Source organism: Lipophrys pholis, assembly GCF_963383615.2.
Source record: "Lipophrys pholis genome assembly, chromosome: 12".
Taxonomy (NCBI): Eukaryota; Metazoa; Chordata; class Actinopteri; order Blenniiformes; family Blenniidae; genus Lipophrys; species Lipophrys pholis.
The window spans coordinates 9,896,451-9,916,346 of NC_137641.1; the positions used below are offsets into that span (position 1 = coordinate 9,896,451).

At 42.3% G+C, this 19,896-nt stretch overlaps 1 protein-coding gene across 2 annotated transcripts in view; it reads right to left on the bottom strand.

The window, feature by feature from the left end:
- pam (peptidylglycine alpha-amidating monooxygenase) overlaps positions 1 to 19,896 on the bottom strand; it is a 34,386-nt gene that overhangs the window by 11,907 nt on the left and 2,583 nt on the right. For both annotated transcript variants that reach the window (XM_080477761.1, XM_080477760.1), the window contains exons 2-14: positions 15,175 to 15,289; positions 11,755 to 11,869; positions 11,097 to 11,154; positions 10,842 to 10,929; positions 8,842 to 8,933; positions 8,598 to 8,681; positions 7,424 to 7,472; positions 7,273 to 7,340; positions 7,117 to 7,197; positions 6,959 to 7,035; positions 6,737 to 6,840; positions 5,568 to 5,761; positions 4,902 to 4,958 (exon numbers count right to left, since the gene is read on the bottom strand). In XM_080477761.1, coding sequence (XP_080333887.1) covers positions 4,902 to 4,958; positions 5,568 to 5,761; positions 6,737 to 6,840; positions 6,959 to 7,035; positions 7,117 to 7,197; positions 7,273 to 7,340; positions 7,424 to 7,472; positions 8,598 to 8,681; positions 8,842 to 8,933; positions 10,842 to 10,929; positions 11,097 to 11,154; positions 11,755 to 11,869; positions 15,175 to 15,266 — 1,159 coding nt within the window. In that variant the 5' untranslated portion in view covers positions 15,267 to 15,289. The remainder of the gene's footprint in view (positions 1 to 4,901; positions 4,959 to 5,567; positions 5,762 to 6,736; positions 6,841 to 6,958; positions 7,036 to 7,116; positions 7,198 to 7,272; positions 7,341 to 7,423; positions 7,473 to 8,597; positions 8,682 to 8,841; positions 8,934 to 10,841; positions 10,930 to 11,096; positions 11,155 to 11,754; positions 11,870 to 15,174; positions 15,290 to 19,896) is intronic.

Sequence of the window (19,896 nt, forward strand, 5' to 3'; positions counted from 1 at the left end):
GAATAGATGCAGGTTATTTTGGGGGAATTGCTGATATAAAACCTTAGGGGCCTTTCACTTGACTCGGTTCACTTTGGAGGGAGGGGAGCCGAGAATTTTCACCCTCTGGCTCTGGTGGAGTTCACATCCACTTTAGAGGCCGGACCAAACCGCCTGTAATGTCACGCAATTACAACAACTGCTGGTTTGGGGGCGCTGTCGCCTGAAACAAACCCTGACCAGAGAGGAATTAAAGAACAAACACGGCCCATTGTTTGGTCCGGACTGAAACCAGAAGTCCCGCCACTTTAGCCCATGGTTGCGAGGCTAGTTTGCTCGTGGCTAATGGGTAGCCACAAACTACCGCGATATATGGACTTTAGACCAGATGTCAATGTGCGCCTTTCTCACTACTTCTTCCTCACTACTCCATGTCTGCCTGCAAGAGATTTTCCTACTTTTTCTTTCTGCGTCTAATTCTTCTGATTCGTGCAGTTAGCGTCGTTTGCTTACTACCCAGAATGCATTGCGCAGTGCATCACGTCCTCTCCCCTGCATGCTGGAAAGATTGTTTACAAACGAACCGAGGCCCACGTTTTCAAGGGGACCAGAGATCGCTTGTTAAGAGTCAGTTTAGAGTTCGTGGGCGTGTTCACGTTGGCCAAACAAAACGTTTTTTCCCTGAAGAGAACTCTGGTGCGGATCAAACGTAGGAATGTGAACACGCCCTTAATTTGGTCTTTACTCAAGTTTTTGCAATTCTTCTGACGATCTGAGACTAGAATATACTTCACACCAGTGCAGTGCTGCGCTCAGCAGAGGTCTCTCCGTCAGTGGATTAGATGACTATGAAGACTATTCTTCCTGTTGTCACATATTTACAGAAAAGTCAAAAGTTATTATTCTGTATGTAAAAACATAAATAACGCAACAGCTGTCAGAGACGTTTTTTTTGGCCATTTCACCATATTCTACAGCAGAAGATTGATTTAAAATTGGCTATATGTTGAGATTGGAGTTATTGTCAATAATAATTGTTTGGTTTTGAGAAAATATAGACATTCATTATATATATGCTGCGTCACAACAAAGAAAACCTTTAAAGTAAAAATCTTAAGGTCATTATGGTACTATTTTACCGGTCTGGCCCACTCAAGATGAAATCGAACTGCATGTGGCCCCTGAACTAAAATGAGTTTTAGATCTCAACAAGACTGATCAATGCTAAATGTTAAAAAGGAAAAGGTTCATTCAAACTATGATTTCCAGAGTTAGCAGGTGTTGAAAACAATAGGGATGAAACGGTTCTGCTGTGAGAGCGTCACAGAAACACATGGGGGGGGACGACGACAAAGTAACTCGGTATGAAAGAGGCAGGACGAGACAGAAAGATGGGGAACTGAAGGGACTCTTGTCTAGTTTTAACAGGCTGAAGACAAAATCAAGATGTGGATGTTTTGAGGACAGAAACGGCGTCCAGGACCCACCTTGTCCTGCAGCTGGTGGTTCAGCTGTGGCCTCCAGCTGGTGGAACCTGTGAACTCTGTCCCTCACCAAGACCGAGTCCCCCCGCGTGAGGAACGCTAGCGAAGCACCGGGAAAGGCCAGGTCTTTCTTTTGCATTAAGCTATCGATCCGAGCCAGCAGGTCAGCCTGGGACCGCTGCAGCTCGCCGGGGTCGTACTTATGACCGTGAACTACAGCCTGACTTTGGTCTAGCAGCTTTGACATAAGAGATAAGAGGTCACCTGCACAGACAAACAGAGAAGAACAGGACAGAGTGGAAATAAAGCAGAGTGCATCAGGGCCCAGATATATCGGAGTGCTCACAGAAAGAACGATCAAAAGTAAGAGCGAATCAGAGAAAAGTCCATCCAGATGTTTCAGAAAATAGTTTTTACTTTAAATTGAGTCTTTGTTTTCTTGGATGTAAAAGTAGAGGCTCTACAGAGAACAGAAACAGGCCATTTTCTGTCAGACCCCCCCAGGGTAGAAGTCGGTAAAAACACTGAAATCTAAAGATCTGCTGGGAACGATCTGTTTTCCCTTTTTGTTTCAGCTGAAAGACACGAGCCTGCGGAGAGACGGCTCGCTGGAGTTTTTCTTTCGAGCTCTCAATGTTTCTGTTGCCAGCAGATCCTGTTTTTCATGCCCGTTCCTCGGAGCACACTTTATCTTCCAGCACATTACAGACGGTTGTGATTTCATTACACACCAGAGGCCAGTTTACACAATGTCTCCGTAACGTCCGCTTTATCTTCCTCCAGCCTGCGAGGCACAATATGTGGAATTTCTTCACCGAGGAAAAAGCCTGAGGGCTTAAGGAATGACTGCTTTAATAGCCTGAAGCCTTCTGCTGTGGATGTTGTAAGAGACACTAAACCACTGCTGTTTGGAGTGGGAGGCCAATACGATGAGCAACACACACACAGACGATGTAGCAAGTACAGGCCAGACTGCTCCAACACGTTTGCTTTGCTCGTGTTTTAAACCTTCATAAACAGCTGCGAGTAAACACAACACTGACCTGGAGTGTCGCGGCGTTTCAGTCTGAACATGAAACTTCCAGTGATAAACCTCAACCGAACTCTGCAGGAGCTCCATCATATCATATGTAAATGCACATCAGACTCTTTTTTTAAAAGGATTTTCATCTCCGGTTAAAAAAAAAAAAAAAAAAAAGGTTCAAAAGGAGAGAATAGTTTTCTTCACTGCTTTTCTGACGTTATAAAGGGAAAATAGCAAAAACAGCTATAATTGCTAGAAACAGATGAAAAGGAAAAACAGCAAAACTGGCTAAAAGATCCACAAAATATGGTTGATAAAGGAAAACTACAACCAATAGCTATGAATGTAAATGTTACAAACAGGATGGCTCAGCTGCTAATAATACGGTCACTTTGGTCTCTAAGGCTTCGTTCACACTGCAGGGAAATGTGAATATTTTTCTACATGCGCCTGCTTCGTCATTGACGTGTGACTGACGTCCCGGATAAAAGACCGGAGGAAGCGGCTCCGCCTAAATGTTAAAAGCTGTGCTCTCTTTTTACCTTATTCTCCTTCCTTCCCTTGTCATTTTGTCAGCTCGTATTTAACAACCACTAGAAAATGGATCTACACTCGCTGACCTGTGTTGCCAGATAAGGTGGGTATCCACCAAACTCTCTTACCTCTTAAACTTTAATCGTACATTTGTGTGCTTATGGTGTGTTCTTTATTACGGTTTTAACATGATTTCAACTCAGGCTGAGATTTGGGCTGGGATTTTTTTCGCGGTGTGTGGGATCTACATTTTTTGGGCTGGAAACAGTGGGTGACATCTGGCAACCCTGGTGCTAACTGGCCTGCCATCCATGTTTACTTCTGTCAACACTTCTGCGCATGCACTCTGAAGCCCGAAACCATTACATTTAAAATATAATGTGAATGATCATGCAAACAAAAACAAAACAGACAGCAGCAAAAAATTGGAATTCAGCGTCAAGACCTGCAGTGTGCCTTTGTAGACCTGTTGCTTCTCATTTAAGATGGTCTCCATTACCTCGGACTGTGTCCTCGTCACATTATTACTCACTGCGATATCTTAAACTCGGCATTGCAATAACTTTCTGACTGTCAGAAACTACACAACAGGTGACTCAGCCCTAACACACAATCGAAATGCACTGATTAAAGGGACAGTTGGTCTCTTTTCCACAAAGCTGGGGCCACGACCAGAGTCTCCTCGTTTTCGTTTCTTTCCAAGCACACAGAAAAAGAACGGCTGAACTTCGGCCTCGTACACACAAGGCAGCCATGTCACATGCCTTGTTGATGTTTCTGACATCAGTCCCGGGACGCTGCTTTTCTCCGAGCATTGAACAACACAAGCAGAATCCAGAATCAACACCAACTGTCTATCAGCCAGCAGCTCGTCCTGTGTGTATTCAGAGCGAAGACGCAGAAGCCTCACAATAACTGAAACATCAGCACATCTGAAGTAATAACACTCACAGAACCGGCAGCAGGTCAGAACAACAAGCACGTGAAACAAACAAACAAACAAACAAACAACGTATGGATGTCGGACAAAAGACTTCACACCATCAAAACAAGGCACACAGATCTCCACCCGCTCCACCTGAGTATCAGGACACTGACCGTGTCATTTACTAACTAGTACTGAATTTGTCTCCCAGTGGTTGAACTAAAACATGACGAGTGTGTGAAGTGTCACTCGAGCTGAGCTCACGGTTTATTATGAAGGTGCAGAGATTGAGCCTCATTCAGATCCGACTGCTCCTCCATTGTGGATTCAGCAGTTAAACTCTTTATAATTATATTTCTATGGGCAACATGCTTGGGTAATAATTCAGAAGGTTTGTGTCACTGCCTGATTACATGGATCTTACATGATCCCACAAGAGTACATACAATTAATACTTCAATAGGAACCTCTTCACTCCAGCAACGATGTTCTGTACGGCTGCATGGTATCAGTTAAACCTGATAACGTGTTCGAGTGTCGTGATCGCCATGCGATTTGTATGTAAACATAGAATTTTGTGACGTTGATGTCTTTGTACTTTACAAGTGGTAACTAACAGAGCCATCTCTATTTTTTCCAACTTCAACCAAACAAAGTTGGTAGTTGTTTTGTTTAATCACGTGTGCGTTCACAGTTTCCTCCAGCAATGTTTCAGTTTGTTCAGCTTGTTGTTTTATTGATTTTTGCTCTTCTGGCTTCAGTCCTGCTGCCTCCAGGTTTGATTTAATGTTGAAATGACAAAGTGAGATAAGATCTTTTGTCAGTAAGACTTTCATTTATCACTGCTCAGTATGACTGTTCCTATAGGAAACAGTATCTGAGCCTTCTGCTATATTTTACGCCTGAAACACGAGCTTAGATCTATTAACATAAGTAATAGTGTTGTGAAACTTACCCTGGTCCAGCACTTGCTCTGCTTTGCTTGTATCCACCACCTCTCCTTTTTGAGACTCTTTCAGAATCAAAGAAGATCAATTAGAATATGGATAAAATGTAAACTCTTTCATCTATGGCCCCCTTTACATGACAAAGTGAAAATACATTATTTTTGAGTATTTGTTTTAGAAAAATCTTGCATTTTGCACGGCAAGTTTTCATTTTGGGCCACAAGCTGGCGCTGTTGTTTGGTTTTGTAATGAAACCATACAAGCATGCGCAGAACAACACGCTGTAAACGCTAACGATGCCAGGAAACGGACAATAGTGTGTACAGACGACCAAGTTGAATCGTTATTAGGTTTGACTCTCAACTCTGGACGCCGCCATTGTTGTTATTGTCTATCTACTCGCACATGTGCAGAACAACGAATTACTACGGCCGTGGTCCACATGCGTAGCAGCCGCATTTTCCTCTGTTTCTATGTAAATGAAAAGTCCCACCTTGGGGGTTGTTTTGAAAAAAGTTGCGTTTTCTTTGACTCCGCGCACCATTGTCGTGTAAACAAACAAAAACAACTAAAGTTTTCCGTTTTCACTTTGTCGTTGTCATGTAAATGGGGCCTTAATTAAACTATGAGGAAGAAAAGTTCAAGGAAAATGAGGCAGTGCGTGCATTGCATACCTTTGGAGTGTCCCATGTGCATCATGGAGTTCATCTGACCGGGACTGACAGGGATGGGAACGTTGGCCTCCTCTGGAATCTGCTCAAACAGCTCGGTGGAGCCGGTGTCCATGCAGTTCATGAAGGAGGCAGCGTGTTTGCTGTCCATGTAGTACATGATGTAAAAGTTACACATCTCATCGTCAGACGTGCCGCTGCGGAGAAAGAAGAAGAAACAGCCAGGGTTAATGTACACTGTACGAACTGATGATTTTTTAGTAATAAGATGGATTTAAAAACTTGACTGTGGATTTTTATTGCTGATTTTAGCTTCAGTGCTCAGTCCCACCACTTTTATTTACCAAATATTTCACACTACAGGACTAAAACAGACAGTAATTGAACAGACCACGGTGCCTGAAACCTGAGCTCTATTTCCAAACAAAGGCCGTCTCACAGCTACAAACCTGAACCAATCTCATAATCAAAGAGCTTTAAAAGGTGTGTGATAACAGAAGTAAGCCTCGGTCCCACTGCACTTTGTGTTCCCGAGACGGGTTTTCGTGTGGTCCCACTGAAAAAGTTGTGAATGGTACGGAAAGAAACCGCGACCACCGGCTACGATTTTTCGTCACCCCTCCGTTGAGGTATCGAGCACCGAGGAACGGGTCTGTGAGGAGGAGCGACAATGCAGCCGTCTGCTGATTGGTAGTGACCATCGTCACTCTGGACTTTCCTGCAATATATAAAAATTTCATCGGCCGTGAACCCTCCTGTTGTTTACATACGCCGCTTTGCTCTGACGGGTTGTTTTGTTAACTGGGTTTATTTAAATGTCGACACAACATTGCAGTCTTCTGACGAGGCGCAGACTCTCCTCTCAGTAACAGGAGAGGAGGCGATTCAGCAGGAGATGGACGCTGCTGTCCACAATGAGAAAGTTTAAGGTGTGTCACAGAGAACGCGGATCAAGGCTTTACTCGGACGGCCGCGCACGGCCGCTTCCGCGTTCTTCGCCTGACACGCCCCCGTGTCGTTCACAACCTTGCCTACATTTTAACCGTACTTTCGACGCATCAGAGTTGGGCTTGGGTGCGCTTTGCCATACCGCACACTCCCGCCACGCCCCACTCCGGCACGTACTGCGCGGTGGGACCGCGGCTGTAGTGACACAACGTTTCAGAATATACCCGATGTAGGTTTTGGAGGTTCTGCCCTCGCCAGTGAAAACACATCTGGCAGCGATGGCGTCACCATTCTTCACACTCATGTCCTTGGTGGAGGGATAGAAAGCCTGCAGAGAAAACACACCGAGCAGCGGCAGGTGGAGACACATCAACCTGCTGCAGAGAAGAACCAAACAACACTGGACTATGAAGGTGAAATATTGTGCTTCAGGAGCGGTAACTTACCTGAGGCAGCTGAGGCGACTGTCTCCCAATCAGACTCCACTTCCCATCACGAATCCTGTATCCACTGACCACTTTACCTGCGAAGGAAACAGGCACTCAGACTTCCACCGACACTGAGAAAACCTATCAAGCACTTTCAACCCTCCGCTGTGACTCACCGAGGCGGTGTGTGTGCGTCCTGAAGGCGAAGGGGTACATGGGATATGAGGTGTAATCGCACGCAATGTCTGCATTCGTTACTTCAAACGGAGAAAACACAAACGGTCAGTGGTGAAATCAGCGACACAGATAAAAGAAACGCACACCAAACTCACCTGTTTTTCCTGGAAGGATTTCTGTGTCCACAGACATGAGCAGGTAGATCCCGGCGGTGAAAGGCTGACTGCACAGAGGACGCAAAGGAACGGTCAGAGGGAAGGAAGACGGGAAAACGTTGTCAAGTTTCAGATTAATGTGGAAACTTACGGCTTGGTTGTCATTCTTAAACTCATTCCAGAAGAATCCCTGTGATGGTCTAAAGAAGACAGAAAAATGTATTACAACTTGCGAACCTCACACACAACAAACAGCTTTTCTTCAATGGAAAAAATCGACATGTTCACCTTCTGAATTTACACAGTGAAAACATCCAGGAGCATCAAGTGATCAAAATCAGTTCATTTTGATATTTAAAAGTTTAGAGATGTTGACATTCAGAGTCGGTTTGAAGGTTTTTGAAGCTTTCAGTGGTCTGTCTCCTCTGTATTGATCAGATTCTATCAGATGAAGAGGAGCTTGCAGCTCCTCTGGAAGAATTATAGTTAAACCAAACGTTACAACAAAACATAAGATGAGGCATCTTTCCAATACTGGGGAGATTTTCACCTGCGATCGTCTACTGTTCATGCTTCTTAAGGCTAATTCATTTACCTAGAGAAAAAAACAACAACACTCCTCCGTATTTTCTGTTTGTTAACGTTTAACTCTTCCTCCAGTGTTTCCTCGTTCTAAACTTACTTCAGTTTGAACATTTCTATCACAATCTGCTGATAATGTCAATAAATGATGATTAAAACGTTTTATCATCAGGTCTTTCTGTATGAAAAACACTTTATGCAAGTTTCTTCCAGAATAAAAATTACTATATGATTTAAGTCTTTAAATCTTTTAATAACTATTTTAACATGTTTAAAATAAAAAAGGGAGAATAGTCACTAGAGTCTTCGGTTTTTTTTCTATTATCAAGCTCACTAGTATCATTGCTAGTATTAATTTGTTTTAGTTCCTCAGATGCAAAGTAAATGCTCCATACAGTATTTACAGAAAAATTATATCTGACTTCCAAAATGTTAATATTCAAAATTCAAAGTATAAATGTGTTCTATGTACTCAAACAGACAGAAAAAGAGGAAGAATTCAGCCAAATAGCCAGAATGATGTCTGAGGGTTAATGTGGACTCCAGTTTAGTACAAATGTGTGACAATGAGATAGAAAATTTGTCTTACCGAGCTTGTAATCTAACTAGAACGCACCGCAAGGCCTCTTTGGTGGAGTTTTATTGGCTGAAGTAATGAAATCAAAAGAAATGCTCCCTGTATGTTTTACTGGAGTTCCTTCATGTGGTGGATCTGAAGCGACTCCTTCTCCTTCAGGACTCACCTTTGAAGGCGGTGATGTCTCCGTAATGGATCTGAAGCACAAAGTAGGATATTCTCGACTTTCTTCCCACTTTAAAACCAACATCTGAAGATGAAGCAGAGAAAACAGGCATGAAATCACAGAGACTCCAAACTTCACTCTGCACGTTCCACTTTTTTGGGTTTTTTTTTCTTCCGCAAACAGTAACCAGTTGTGTGAATTTCATCTCCACAGTGCTTTGAGTGAATGAAACCGACACACAGACCTTTGGGTAACTTGGTAGGCGGAGCGTTGCGAGCCCAGGCGTACATGATGGACGCCGCATCCTTACAGGTGCCTTGTGCGGCGCCGCAGTCCCTTCAGAAGGAAACAACACCGTCAGTCTGAGTGAGTCCATGGAGACACTCAGAAAATCTCACACACACACACACACACACACACACACACACACACACACACACACACACACACACACACACACACACACACACACACACACACACACACACACACACACACACACACACACACACACACACACACACACACACACACACACACACACACACACACACACACACACACACACACACACACACACACACACACACACACACACACACACACACACACACACACACACCAGTCACGGTGGCGTTACAAGGATCTAAAAATACAACACCAGTCGTCTGTAACAGTCATCGTGGCAGATTCATATAAACCAAACACAGTATGACTAACAGTCATTATCATGTCAAGTATTCCTGAATAAAGAAATGAGAAACCGTTCCAGATTTAAACCTGTTTACACTCACATTTACTCACAGAGTGTTGTTCTTGTGCAGACAGAAGTCAGTCCTGAAGCTAAGACATGTTTTAAATGCTTCAATAAAGCTAAGGTTACATTGAAGTTTCATTTTTAGTTTCAGATTTATTATGTGTTTATCTCTTAATGGTTCATTCTTCACATTAACCTCACTGATTTTTTTCTTCTTCTGTAAAACGATTTTAAATGTCTATCGACTCTGCAGCTGTGTGCGTCACAAACAGTGACGGTCAAATCTGGAATGTATATGAAGGCGTATGAAAAAGAAAACGCATTGAGAGGAATGTGTGGAGAATAAAAAGCTTGAAACTCCTGCAGGTGCACCAGAGGTTTGAATGAAGCTCTGGATGTTTTGACTGAATGTCCCAGTTAATCCCGGGAAATGAGCTGGTCCTGTTTACCCCATTACAGAAAGTGGCTATTAGCTGCTCTTAAAGAGGCTAAAGGGCGTCGTCACACACTTATATATAATAATTTAATTTATAATAATTACTTTAATAATACACAAATCTATTAACCAGATGATATTGATCAACTTGTCAACTGGAAGCTTGTCTTAAAGACATAAAAGCCTGGATGAGCTGTAATTTCCTACTTCTGAACTCATAACAGAAGTTAGCATTTTTTTTAATTTAACATTAATTTAACCAGGTAAGTCCAATTGAGCCATGGTACAAGCGATCATTATGCAGGGACGTGCATAGACAGCAGAAAAAAATCAAAACCCAGCTTGAGTTTAAGAATTTTACTCTGGTTTCAACATGAGGTCTAAAGGTTAAATGTTCATCAGTTAAAATACCTAAATATTTGTGTTGTGTCACGAGTTCCATCTGCCTGCCCTGCAGGGTTTTAATGATGGGAAGAGGCTCTAGAAAACAGCATCACTTTGGTTTTTGGGGGATTCACCACACGTTTTAAACTAAAAAGGTGCAGTTGTACAGTGTCAACGGCAGCTTGCAGATACACAAGAGGTTGAGCGAGGGAGGCGCCACTGCAGTAAACGACAGTGTCATCAGCATAAAGATGAAGCTGCGCATGTCGGATGTTATGACATAAATAGTAAATTAAAGTGGATCCAGGACAGAACCTTGGGGGGAACCTGATGTGACATTTAATACAGTAGAGACAATATTATCATATTATTGTTATTATCATCATATTTTATCAGTTCTCTTAGAAAGGTAACTTTCAAACCAGCCAGCTGCTTGATGGGACAGTCCTACATTGAAATGACTGTGACGAACTCTAAACACACTTAGATGCACGGTTATGCGTTCTCATTCTTTGTCATCAGTTTTCAAAATAACCTCACTATTGGCTCTGAGAAGAGGAAGAGGCTAACAGTATTTCCTTAAACAGAAACGACAGAACGACATGTGTGTTCATCAGACTGAGAGAGACCGTCACAGCCGGTGATGTGTGTGGTTTGGATGTGTTACCAGTAGCTGCTGCTGGAGGCGGGCGTCTGACAGCCGAACAGCAGCATGTGGTGGACGGTGTTCATACTGGCGTGAGGAATGAAATCCACTGTGGAGGAAAAACACAATATTCAGCTCGATGTTCATCGTTCACTTGAATGAAATGTCTTTCACCGATTGTCACCTTTCAATACATTTAAGGTGGATTTTCAGGTCATACGCAGTGTGACGCGCTTGTAAGCCAACAAAAACATAGAAAACCTGCGGCGCACTCACCGATGTATGCATCATGACTGGTGGGAACGGGATACGACATGCACAGGTACGTGTCCGACTGAAACAGTGAGAAGATGTCAGACACTGTGGTGAAGACGTTTCTTAGACATTCACACTCCAAGGTTTAACAAAGACAGCTCTTCTTTTGAGAAAAATTACTTTGTGAGGAAAAATCATCTGGCGAACAATGACACTGAAAGACACTTTTTTAAAACATTGCACATCACTTTATCATGATAGTGAAGGCTGCGATCACGAAAAGCAGCTGCCGCCGGTGAAATGCAGTGGGATTGAAACGAAAGTTCAATGAGCCGTGACAGGTTTCAAAGAGCTGCTGATCATAACCGATGAGACAGATTAACTCCGGCTCCTGTCTGCACTCCTCCATGAGCAGGTAAAAACACAACATACAATGGTTTCAATACAAACGTCTCTCCGTTTATCGAAAATCAACTTTAGGTTTGTACCGTTTCATATATACCAATCGTTTTTAAAAAGCTCATCAAAGCTTGGAGCAATGTGCAGAAGCGTGTGAATGGGTGAAAGTGACGGTTCATGTCCAGTCATGCAATGCGGTCAATAATAAATCCTAAAAATGGAGGTAATTCAACATCGAATCGCTTCATTTCCCGATGACGACTTCAGACCCCGGACTCACCGTGGTGGGAGTGACTCCGGGCATCCGGATGTCCACTGTGAAGTTGTGAGGGTTGAGGAGGAGCTGCCTGCTTCGAGTCACAAACTCACTGGGATTCAAACCGTGGTCCTGAGATCTGCAGAAGACACAGCCACAGTGTGGTGAGCGGACAGATGGGACTGATCAGAGCCAGCTCATTTATTTTGTTTTACAATATAACGTGAAACTACAAGTACACACCCGTGTACCAAATCCAGGCCGCAATAACATTTAATCTGGCCTCAAAGTGTAGAAATAATTACAGCCTTTTTCATTAATAGTCGACAACATGACGCTACACTGATTATCTTACAGGACAGAATGTTCTTGAAAGTCAGACATGACGGTGAGTTTGTGAAAACATGCAGAAGCTCTTTGTTCTGAGGATCAACATCAGTCTGATAATGAGCAGTGACTTTGTGAAGAGAGGAGATCATCTCAGCTGGTCAGAGCATTAAAACAATCAGAGATCAACTTCGACTTCTTACATTCATCACTTTCAAACTCATGTGGCCTCATTTATCATCAGCACGCACGCACAGATCTCTACGAAGTGAGTGCGTACGAACATTTCCACACAAAGCATGGAGTTTATCATCCTGTACTTAGGAAGGTGCGTAAATATAAGTACAGTGAATAAACAGTGAAACTAGTAACTGTTAAGTGTCACAGCAGCTGCTCAACAAGCTCTAACATCACATATGTCCTATTTCCTTTAATTAAAAAATGCCCAATTAGTAACAGATGTTTTATATGTGTTGTGGAACGCTAGAAAAGATGCCGTGACAGAGGTTTGAAATGTACAAAGGTGCCATGGATCATCTTGCTCTGTTGGTAGGTTTGGGGAACCATGCTCTCTGCAGGGAGTGGCTTCGCAGCAAGCAGACAATGGGTTCTGCTTTTGCCCGCGAGTGCTGCGTCACTCAGATCGATTACAAAAGCCTTGTGAGAATCCAGGTCACATATAGAGTTACTGGAGGTCCAGTGGTAGAATTGTTGCCTGACGGGGGGGAGGATGGGGTTCGATTCCCAGCAGAGATGCAGTTTTGCGATGGTGGCTCAGCAGTAAGAGTCGGTCATCCAATAACCAGAGGGTTGGCGATTCGAATCCCACTCTATCAAACAGTCGTTGCCGTTGTGTCCTTGGGCAAGGCACTTTACCCACATTGCCTCGTATGAATGGGTATGAATAGTGCATGAATGTTGGTGGTGGTCGGGGGGGCCGTTGGCGCAAAATGGCAGCCACGCCTCTGTCAGCATGCCCCAGGGCAGCTGTGGCTATATGGTAGCTTACCATCACTGGTGGGACTGGTATGAATGAATAATGGTCTCTGTATGCGTTTTGAGTCAGTGTGAAAAAAGTGCTATATAAATCCAAGCCATTATTATTATTATTATTATTTTGTTTAAATATTTATTTTTTAAAGGGCTATTTCCCAGTGGGTGCTCAATGTCTTCAGTGACCTGCGGGATAAGTGCCTATTTCACAGTGGTGGCCCGTCAGTGCCTCCAAAGTCTTCTCTGCAGGCCTAAGAAAAATATCTGAACCACAGACTGATGATGATTATATTTTGTCCATGAATATTTATTAAATAACTCCAAACTGTCTGTCTGCTTCCTCTCATAGCTTCTCCCCTGACTGCTGCTTCCAGACGTCTATTTCCATATTAAAGCTTTTAACCAATCACATTTCAGCCATCATCTGTTGCCAGGGTAAAGAAATCTGCTCGAGGCCTTCACATTTAATTCTGCAGCATAAAGTAAGTGCTGATCACGCTGATGCTTCAACCAATCAGATTTTGAGTTGGGGACTCAGGGCCTGCTAGCAGGCCTGGGGTGACGTCAGCGTTTTCCTGCCCTCTGATTGGATGATCAGAGAGTTCACACTGCAGCGCTAGCTGACTGCATCTGTAGTGAGCTACATGAATAAAATATAGTTGTGTTGATTCAGTAACGGTTTTGTCAACCTACAATGACTAAAGGAGAAGATAAAGAGATCTGGTAGCAGATTTATTGTCAAAACCATTTTTAAGACGTCATTGAAGGCACCGCAGACCCAGCACTAGTGAAGGCCGAGGCCCACCACCGCTATGCCAGTAGGTAGCGCTTCCCAGGACAAATATTAATGGATTCATGCCGTGATTTATGCTCTAAATTGGCGGAAGAGACGAGAAGAACCGAAGCCATCCCGAATGCCCATATAGCTCCTGTCCACTCTGGGATCTTTGGCACAGAGTTTAACGTCAAACCACTAATTCTTTTTCTGCTGGCGATCTCTCCTCTGAGCCAACAGAATTAACTGCAGTGATTACCTCATCCCATGCAGCAGTTTTCCTCTTGTTGTTTCTCCTAACATTCAGTGGACAAAACTATATTTTCTGATTTGCTTCAACTTAGCTGACAAGTACCTCGATTTCAGTTTCAGAAAGTTTCCTCTTTATTTAATATATTTCCAAAGAGGCGGGATGTTTTATGACGATCCTGAAAGTGTACCAACATGGTGACTGATGACTTACTGATGTGAGTACAAACCACACACGCATGTTTGATTTTTCTATATTCATGCACACCCAAAATTTCATTCGTAAGACAGAATTTAGAACCGTTTCCACACACTGATGATAAATGAGTCCCCTGAACTCTATTCACTGTAGATTTATAATGCAACACTCTGTCTCTGTGCTGCGTTTTACCTGCCGACTGTCTGTTTACTCAACTTCTTCATGAGGCCGATTTTTTTTTCAGGAAATTATGCAACGTTTGTTATCACATCTGTGTGCGTGTCCCCGTGTGTGCGTCCGTGCATGTGTTATAAGATTTTAATCATGTCCCTTCTAAACATTTTATTTTTATAGTTGACATTTTGAAAAACAATTGATAAACAACTGAAAACTAACATGGCCAAACTAAATTGTACCTCCCCTTTAAAGTTTTATTGTACAAAGCAGCATCAGTGACAGGAGACTGAACTATTATTCCCAGGAGGAAATGCTTTCAGTTAAGGGTGAAATTTCCCTCCTAGAAATATGGAGGAGAACATTAGGTTTGTTGATTTGTTCATTTCTTTGTAATCTAGTTGTGTTTGACCAAGGTTGTTTTATTTAGACACGTTTTCATTTTCTTCCCTCATTATTTGTGATGGAAACGGCAGCGTTTCACACTGCGATCAGGCTTTTTGCTTGCGTTCTCATATTTACGGAACAATGAATGAAAGCCCAACTTAAAGCTTTAATAAGGATTGTGGTGCCACACATGGTTAAATTTTAATTATCTCACCCTTAATTCAAATAATGTAATCAAATATTTAACGCGTGTGTGCTGTGTGAGCCGTTCTGATTGCTAACATCACCATTACTACTACACCGGGACTAAACAGGGCAGCAGCTTTAAAGAGTTTCTTACCTCTGAGAGGCGTACAGGAGCGGCTGAAGGTCCAGACAGTGGCTGTGACACATGAGGCAGAGAACCATCAGACACAGCGCTGCGACTCCCATCGTGCCTGTGGTCGGCAGCACGGCTGCAAACAAGAAAATAAACTGTGAAAAGAAGAATCAAAGGACCTCCTGAGGGAACGATGGCAGAGGAGAGACTGTCACACTGTCATCACACACTCCATCTCCTCACGCAGCGTGCTGCCCTCCAATTATCAAACAGTGCTGATGCAAAGTAAATACACCAATCGCCATGAAGAAAGAAGCTAATCTCCTCCCAAGAATTACAAATACTGCAGGTTCATCAGGCCAGGGGGAAAAAAGATCGTTTTCTGAATACGTTTTTGAGAGAACTATGTTCAGACTTCTTTTTTTCAAACAGGTTTTACCGCTTTGAAGTGGAATTAAGTGTTTATAATTCACATTGAAATGTAAATGTTTTGTGACAATTCAGGTCAAACCTCTCATACTGCTTTAAGGGAAACTGAAATTTAATACAAAAAGAAGTTACATTGTAGCCTAATTAAGATTAATTAATTTATTTCTATTATTGTATTTGCACTTTTTTAGGACTTATTTTCAACGCAACCACCCAAAGACACTTTGAAGTCTTTTTATGAAGACTGTTTATGTTGTAGTTTTTTTTATAGTTTATATGTTAGTCAAACTGATTCACTGGGTTTCATTTATTCATTTTCTTCCGCTTATCCGTTTCCGGGACACGAACCCACTACCCCTGAGATTGTGAGTCTCATGCTCTACCAACTGAGCTAGCCGGGGTTTCATTTAAAAAAAAAATGTTTTATTTGCCACAAAATCCAGGTGAAGTTGTTTAAGTTAACATAAATAAGAGATACAAGACTGCAGAGTGTAATTGGTTTTTTTTGTTGTTATGACTGAATAAAGTTTAAGTTCTTAAGTCATTCTGAGAAGAATTTTGATTCAATAAGTGAGTTTCACAATAATTAGCTAAACAAAGCTTCTGCCAATAGTGCTTTTAGCTTCAGACATCTTAGTTGCTCCAAAAATAGACTATTGAGTATATTTGCAATAGCAATGTAAGTATCGGTATCGGCCGATACTCAATTCTGAGAAATCGGATCGGTATCGGGGGCCAAAAAGTGCGATCGGGATATCCCTAGTATGTTGTCTGTCCTCACTTGTGGCCTTGTCAAATCTGAAGTACTTCATGATCTCCAGAGCTGGATCGTCAGCAGCATTATCATTATTATTACTGTGAGAATGAGTCAAGGCGACAGGTCTGGAGCAAAGAACAACACAAGCAAGCTCCACACACAGGACAAGGACTTTTTTTTTTTTTTAACCCAGCGAGGAAAGAATCATGATGGTGGAGGGAGAAGACTACTGAATGAGAGTGTAGATTTATGGCTCAATGCAAACTGAATCAGGTCAACTGGAATTGGTCAGATGTCTCCTCGTGTGCAGGTGGTGAAATCTGATTGAGCAAGCCGGATTATCCTCCATCCTACCAGAGTCTCAACGTCTCAATAACTCGTCAAGTTCTTAACTCATGAGAAAAACTAGTACAGACTTGAATTAATTGGTATTGAGGAACGGCTTTTAATCAGTTTGGACTAACTAAATAAAAGAGACTTAAGCTGAACTTAATGAGTCAAACCCACACACATTTACACAGCTGTCTGAACATCACTTTACATCCACATCAGAACTCTTCCTCATCACGACATCCTTCGCTGTGTCATATTTTATTCAATTTATTTGATGTATAAGGCTCATTTGTGCATTGTTTTCAAGTGAAAATGGAAAACTTTTGTTGCATTATGGGAGTTTGTTTACAAGACAAAAGTGCTCGGAGCCTCTAAATAAAAAACCTTTTTGAAAACGCTCTGACTCCGTCTCCATGGAAACGGGGGGAAACGAAGCTCTTCTGAAATGCTGCAAGTGATCATGAGCACCACGGCCGTAGTTAATAGTTCTTCTGCACATGCTCAGTAGATGGACAATAACAACAATGGTGGCCTCCAGAGCATCATGACTCCCAGGCCACATTCCCCTGGACTTGGTAGTTTTAAGGTTGACAGTCACTCGTATTAACAATCCAACTTGGTCGTTTGTTCATACGAGTGTCTGTGTACTCCCATTGTTAATATTTATAGCGTACTGTTCTCTGCTGCATGTGTGTGTGGTTTCCTTATAACAACAAACAATAGCAACAGCATGTGGCCCGGCATGCCAACTAGATGGTTTTCAGCATTTTTGCAGCTTCCATGCAAACAGACATCTCTTTCAAAACGTGTAAATGCCAAACTTTCTGAAACAAAAACGCTAAAACGATGCGTTTTCACTTGAAACATCGTCGTGCAAATGTGGCCTATGACAAATTCCACCTGTCAACTAATCTGATATAGACCCGAGTAAATTGTTGATGACAACTTTCTTGTTTACTGATATCTTTTATCTATTGGAAGTTTACCACGTATTCACTATGGGCGTGGTTTCCCCGGAGATGGAGTCTGAGTTCCACCTTGGGAGCCATTTACAAAAAGTTGCATTTTCACCGTTTGTAAAGTGACATCCAAAACGTGACGAAAGCTTTCTGTAATCTGAGCCTCATTCACCTCTTTCAAGCTGTAAACTGAAGCTGCTTTAAAAACACAGCAAATACTGATTTGTCTCCTGATAGCTCTCATACAAACAAACCTGTAACAGATACGTTGTGAAAACACTGCGGTTCTTTCTCTACACCAGCCCCAAAAACCTTTGCACATAGAAGACAACTTTACTGAAATTTATTCGTTACAGCAGTAAATTGGGTAATAAAAAGAAGCAAAATATACAATATACAAAAAAAAAATAAACACTTTTTACATTTTAACAATATACAATAAACCTATGACTGAATTTCGAAAATAGAAGTAAGTATGCAACATAAATCAAATATGTGAAAAAATATTTCACAGCAGCAGGTATGGAAACAAAAAAGGCATTGCAGGTACTTAATTATTTAACAGGAAAAAGAATAAAATAATGTTGCACATGTATATGTAATTTTGCATTTGTGGTGTTAAAATCCAATCTTAAAATCAAATGAACCATTTTCAAGGACTGAAATTGAAGCTCTTGGGTTTTTTTTTTAAATTAAGTTTTATTTTGGTTGTTTACATTTAACAAAAGTATATTCCCTTCAAAAACACAACCAAAAGAACACAACCAAAAAAGGGTTTGGGCAGAAGCAATGCTTTGTTTCAAAACAGTTTCTTGTTTTCACCAGAAAACACTTTGTAAACAGGTTCGTCCTGAGTTCTCTGTCGGGATCGTCCTGTCTCGTCCACTCCTCCATCACCACACCCACGGGGCACGAAGAAACTCTCAGTCCTGCGTCACGTCAAATACAAAGTGGAGACATCTGACTGGGAGTCGGAGCTGAACCTTTCAACAAGATGCTGACCTCCAGCTAACTGGCAAACCTACAATGCGGCTCAGCAGGAAGAAGTGGCTCTGTGGGCAGCTGAGTGACGCCTGAGGGGGCTTCTCTGGAGACTCTTACTCTAGATCACCATCATAACACTGTCGACATGCACAATGTGCATCTGAAAAGAGGCTGAACTGTGATGGATTGTCTCCATGCAGGGAATCCGTTTCCATCTCAAATTGAAACATCTGCCATTGCATTTCACTTCAGTACTTCAGCTTTAGTTTATAACAGAAATATTCAAAAGTACAAATGTTAAACTAACATATTATTAAAGCAACATATTCCTGAACGTTCCACATGTTTTCACATGAGGTGAGTTTTCACAGTTTTGAGGGATTTTTTCAGAAATTGTTTGTGGAATCATTGATAAACGTAGCAGCCTATTCCCCCCCAACGCTCTGCACGTTTTGATGTGCTTTTTGTGTCCGTGTTCTCAACGGTGCAGGACTAGTTACTCCCAGAAAAAATGGCAGACAAATAATAACAATTAAATGAAATGGCCGCATTCATAGACTGCAATCATAACGATGACTTATGTCATAACAGGTTTACCTACTGAGAGATCTAGACTTTAGTATCCTCCCACCATTGAAAGACGAACCTGTCGATCTGTGGGACTCAATGCTTGCCTCAATTCACAAATCTTCACATTGTATAAGACACTGCTTTAAACCATCAAGTTTGTCCATCAGGCCCAAGCTGTCCTGTGTTTACCCAGATATCACGCCCACGTGTGATAAATGCAAAAACCGTGAAGCTCCACATATTCACATGTATTGGCTGTGCCCCCATCTCCAGAAATTCTGGGAAGATGTGTTTGGTTTACTGTCCACTGTCTTAGGGAGACATCTCGATCCGGACCCACTGATGGCTCTGCTTGGCGTCACTGACGGAGACGGTCCTCGCCTTACAGTGGCTGAACACTGCATGGTCACATTTTTCTCACTCCTGGCTTAACGCACAGTTGTATTCAAGTGGAGGGACGTTGCCCCGCCCACACTCAGCCAGTGGCTACACGACTTAATGGCCTGCCTTGAACTGGAAATGTTAGGATTCTCAATAAGTGGCTCTGAGAAGAAATTCTTCAAGCCCTGGGAACACTTTCTGACATACATTCACAACACTCAAACAACGTAATGTAATATATTATAGATCCCAACATTTGCTCTCAATCATAGTATTATCTGGCTCCATAATCTACCACCTTTCCTTTGCAATTTACACATTCATGTCATA